Source organism: Habropoda laboriosa, unplaced genomic scaffold, assembly GCF_001263275.1.
Source record: "Habropoda laboriosa isolate 0110345459 unplaced genomic scaffold, ASM126327v1 scaffold22, whole genome shotgun sequence".
In the NCBI taxonomy this organism is placed as follows: domain Eukaryota; kingdom Metazoa; phylum Arthropoda; class Insecta; order Hymenoptera; family Apidae; genus Habropoda; species Habropoda laboriosa.
Window position 1 is genome coordinate 2,011,740 of NW_017100261.1, and position 4,958 is coordinate 2,016,697.

At 40.7% G+C, this 4,958-nt stretch overlaps 1 protein-coding gene across 12 annotated transcripts in view; it reads left to right on the forward strand.

Annotated features, from left to right (window-relative positions):
• LOC108572791 (caldesmon-like) overlaps positions 1–4,958 on the forward strand; it is a 268,746-nt gene that overhangs the window by 260,602 nt on the left and 3,186 nt on the right. For all 12 annotated transcript variants that reach the window (XM_017935078.1, XM_017935086.1, XM_017935084.1 and 9 more), the window contains 7 exons: positions 205–384; positions 886–1,196; positions 1,327–1,561; positions 2,327–2,448; positions 2,538–2,779; positions 2,877–3,000; positions 3,098–3,429. In XM_017935078.1, the coding sequence (XP_017790567.1) occupies positions 205–384; positions 886–1,196; positions 1,327–1,561; positions 2,327–2,448; positions 2,538–2,779; positions 2,877–3,000; positions 3,098–3,429 (1,546 nt within the window). The remainder of the gene's footprint in view (positions 1–204; positions 385–885; positions 1,197–1,326; positions 1,562–2,326; positions 2,449–2,537; positions 2,780–2,876; positions 3,001–3,097; positions 3,430–4,958) is intronic.

Below are 4,958 nucleotides of genomic sequence, written 5' to 3' on the forward strand. Positions count from 1 at the left end.
AGAAAAGGATAAGAAAAGAAATTAAAAATAGGCAAAGATTTTCCTCTGAAATGCCGCGCGGCAACGTGTGGTTGTACACTACAGTCAGCTGCCGCGCACATTTCACGGCAGTCTTACTTGTTTAATGTTTAACGCGCGACAACACAATGCATTAAAAAAATACACGTAAATGAAGAGATGTTCACCTTGGGTGGATACGCGTAGGCATCCGCAGCGGGGAGGTGACACCGAACAGCCCATCACGACCGCACAGCTCCATGAGTCAGCAAAGCGCCAGCAGTGTGGGCAGCAGTAACGTCAATCTGCGTCCCCGTACAGCTGCCCCGCGTCGACCGCGACCTGCTTCTATTGCCGGTACCGGTGTTTCGGTCACAGAACGACACAGTGAGCATGCCTTTTCAATACTGTCTTCTTATTAAAAAAAAAATTTTTTAAAAAGAAAAGCAGAGAGAGAGATCGGGCACACGAGAAACAAGCCACGCGCGCGGAAGAGTAGTGCTCGTTTTCAACGCGAGAAGAACAATCCGTGAATACCGAACGCGAGAACTCTAGTTCGCCTAAAAAAACACTTTATTCGCTTGTTTATTATTTTTCATTTTTTTTATACCATCTTTTAGTTCGATTCGTTAGATTGTTTTAATCATATCCTGTGATTTTTTGCTTTTTAATTTAATTACACCTGTAGTAAGTTTTTCTTTGTTCTTCTTTTTCTTGTTGATTCTTTTTGTTCTTGCTAGTTTCATTGTTACTTGTTCTCATATTTGGTTTTCTGAATATGACCCGAGAGATTGCACATTGAAATACATTATTACGCTTTATAAGTGTGTGGTAAGGGATGAGAGTAAGGTAACGCGTGTCGCGAGTATTGTAATTGATTTAAAATAGATCTGATGGCCGAGACGAAGTTGACGAAGGATTCGAAGCCGCCACTGCCAAAGGCCCATAACACTCCAAAGAAACCGTCGACACCGAAAACAGTGTCGGAGATCAAGAAGCCGACGGAGAAGCTGGTGAAGAACGCGAAAGCGTCACCGCGGATAACTCCGAGGGCGACACCGTTGCAGAGTCCCGGAGCGGAGATTGCACCGTTGATACGCGAGAGCACCGGCGAGATAATCAAGAGCGAGGTAAAGGAGGACATCAAATCAGAGGACAAACACGAGGAGAAGAAAGACCAGGGCACCGAGAAAACACAAGTAATTAATTTTCTACCCTCTTGACCAACGAAACGTGCGAAAAAGAGAGAGAGAGAGAGAGAGATTCTCTTCGGGTGGAGAGTCATCGGTTCCCTTTGTATATACGTTCGTCTGTTAATTAATTTTCCAGCAGGAAATAAGCGCGGCGGAACACGGCGGCGACGAAGTGAAGAAACCGGCCATTATCGAGCAATCTAATTCCGTGTCGAAGCTAGTGAAGGAAGAGTCTAATTTGAATCAGGAGAACCAATCGAGTGTACAGTCTCACGAAGCACCGAAAGTTACAAAGAAAGAGGAGAAACAGGAGAAGAAGGAGACCGAGGCGAAATCCGACAACAACGTGGAAGAACTGGTCGACATGTCAGGTAAGTAAAATGGTCTCTCCTCTCGTGATATTGGAATATGAATGGGGGAAGATTAACTGTTCCGTCGCGCAGGAAGGTGGAGTCTTCGTTGACCAGGTTTATGGCACGCTCCCGCGGGAAGGCTATTTTTGAGAATAAAGACGCTTCGTAGTAACGCGAAAAATAATTCACTTCTTTTGAACGATGGCTGTGGAATTTTCGTTTTTCTGCGTCCTCGATAGCCGAAGACTTGTTGTAAACCAAGTGTTCCTGAAGGGTCGATCGCGTGTAACGACACTTTCGGCCAAGGGTTGACCTGGCGGGAATTCTCACCGAAGGACATCAAAGACTTTCACGTACCCGCAGGTGTCGCCTCACTTCTTCCACGAAAAAACGCGCTAAGGGCGACACTCAATCTTCTCGACAAGCCTTCTTGCATTCGCGGAAGAGTCACGATAGGACTCCCTAAAAAATCGGCAGATTCGAGCGGAACAGTCGTCTTACATTCGAGTAGTCTATCGTTCTCGAGACATTAATTCGTACATAAATGCCCGAAATACATCTTCGCTCTCAAATTATACATACGTCGAGTCGCAGTCGAGTTATACAGTGGGCAATCGTTCGTGACGCGATACGTCCGATTTTCGCTAACGTTCCAGGGAAACGGGAGTTGAACAAGCTACCCAATATTTTAATTTTGCGGGTAACAGTTATCGTGAGTGTGCGTACGCGAGTCAACGTTCACACGATACATTGTACATTAACGATCGATTTCTTCTTTTACAGCCTCGATGATAGCGAAGACCCGGATTACCACGGAAGAGGAAGCTAAGGCGGCCATTGCGGAACGTAGAAGATTGGCTAGAGAACAGGCCGAACGGGAAGCCGAGCTTGAACGACAACGACAGGTGCGATTCTGGATAAATTCTGTGTACAAAAGATGTGGTGAATTGTACGCGAATAAAGGGGGAGAATTTACGGAGAAATTTTTCTATAGGAGGATGAAGCCCGTTTAGAAGCCGAGAGATTGCGCGCCGAGGAAGAAGAGCAACGTCGCTTGGAAGAGGAAACGCTCCGTTTGGCTAACGAGGCTCGAGAAGCTGAAGAACAGAGACTGAGATTGGCGATCGAGGAAGCGAAACGTCGCGAAGAAGAGGACAGGAGAAGAAGGGAAGAGGAAGCTCGTCAAAAACAGGAGAAGGAAGAAGCTGAACGGAAAGCGAGAGAAGAAGCGGAGAGGTCGGTTGTTGTTGCCGTATTTGTATCGAGAACTTTTCATTTTATCCGCGATCAAGTGTTTAACCATGGGAATTGTGCGTCGTTGTTCTTGTTACAGACAACGGATCGAAATGGCCGAGCGTCTTAAGAGGGAAGAGGAGGAAAGACATGCTAGACGTAAACGCGTCGAGGCGATTATGCTTAGAACTCGGGGCAAGAATCAGAGTAATACACCTACAAAGGTAGTTTTGATCATTTTTTGCCATTGCCATCTACGTAATTACGCTTTGTACGATTATTTGTTTATATCACGATCTTGTTTCTGTCGTTGTTGCGTAGGGAGAAGGTGGTGATGGCGATAAGTTGAAAGAAGACAGTCCCAATGATGAAAATAAATCAGCACCAGGTAGCAAAAGCGAAGACGTAATGACAGCCAGTCTGATATCAGAAGCGACTCAACAATTTATTAGCGGAGAGCAGCGAGCTCATCACACGGAAAACAATACTGTTACGGACATTGTGCATAGTGGCACGCATAGTAACGGCATGAATGAAAGTAAAATTGTATTGGATAATAATCAGGGTAAAGTGGAAGGAGAACTGAATGGTCATCATACAAATCACGGAAACGGTATCAACAATCAATCGAATACACTGGATAATGACACCGTGTAAGTATAAAAAAAAAAATTCAAAGTTACAGACTCGTAACGAAACATTCACATTAACATAAGAGTTATATACTGACACCTACCGACCGCCATATAAACAAAAAACAAAAAGAAAAAAAGATCCAAGATATAACTGGATTTCTCATCGATAACAAAAAAAAAAAAAAATAGATACTGAAAGATTACATCGAAGAGCATCTCAAAGAATTGTAAGTTCATTTGTTTTTTAGATCATTCGACAATAATATTATTAACGCCCGTGCAAGACTTATACCAAACTAGCGTTACTTAAACACCGCTGAATCTCTCCTTACATATGTATACGCCCACGCTAATAGGAATTTTCATCAAGTTTTCAAGAACGATATTTATTTCGTTTTTCCTTTTTTCCACTTTATCATTTTCGAGGCGCTTTCGTCGTAGGATAAGAGACACCTTTTTCCCTTGAGAAAACCGAAACCATTTTTCTAACCCCCCCAAAAAAAAAAAAAAGGAAGAAATCTCGTACGAATTCCTAATAACTAGCAAGCATTTTAGATCGTTATTTTTACCAAATGCATATTTTATCTAGGACTTTGTGTGAATACGATATATAAATAAGTATATACATATATATACGCGATGTTACGACATATATCTACCGAATGCAATTATAGTTTCTTTTGGAACCAAAATTATGGCTAACAATGTAACTAATATAATATAAATAATTGCACAATACTAGCCATTATATATGCAAAACTGCTGACTGATTTCTAGTGCCGTTCATAAGTATGTACGAACGTATTCGTTATACAAGGTATAATACAAAAAGAAAAAAAAGTTTAAAAATATGTATTGCAAGAATAAGAAGAAAAAAATGAGAAAATGGCAAATCAATTTACAATCAAGAAATCACATCACATGTTGTAACGTTATAGTGTCACGAACGTATATAGTATATATATAACGCAGAATAACATGCGAAAAACAGTGGAGATTTTTTAAATAAATAATTAAAATCGAATGTACACATTAACTATCGGTCGAACGTAAAACATAAAACTAATACTCTGTACTTTGAGTGATTCAGGGTAATACTCTAGTCATTTATATAACGAAAGTTGTTTATAGATTCACGATAAATTAATAGAAGACACGCACATACGATGTGAACTATAAATAACTGCCTGTGAAGTTTGTAGTAATTAGTCAATTTTCAAATTATCGTCTATATAATATTGCTTTTTATCTATACTACACGTAATCGTATGCCGTTGTTGCTACAAGTTTTAGTAATATTGTTTTATACCGTAATTTCCGCTTTTTCAAGCGGAAAGTGAAACACTGAATGAAATGGCTAGAGTGTGAGCATTGTTTTCCAAATGAAATATAATACTAATAGGATTAGAAAATGTGCCACATTTAATATACACGTAATAAGCATATAATGTATGATTTTTAATGGCCAGAAAAAAAGAAACGAAGGTATACTTGAGAAGCACCTATGCTTCATTGCTAAATACAAACGATTAAGAAAAAATCCAAAA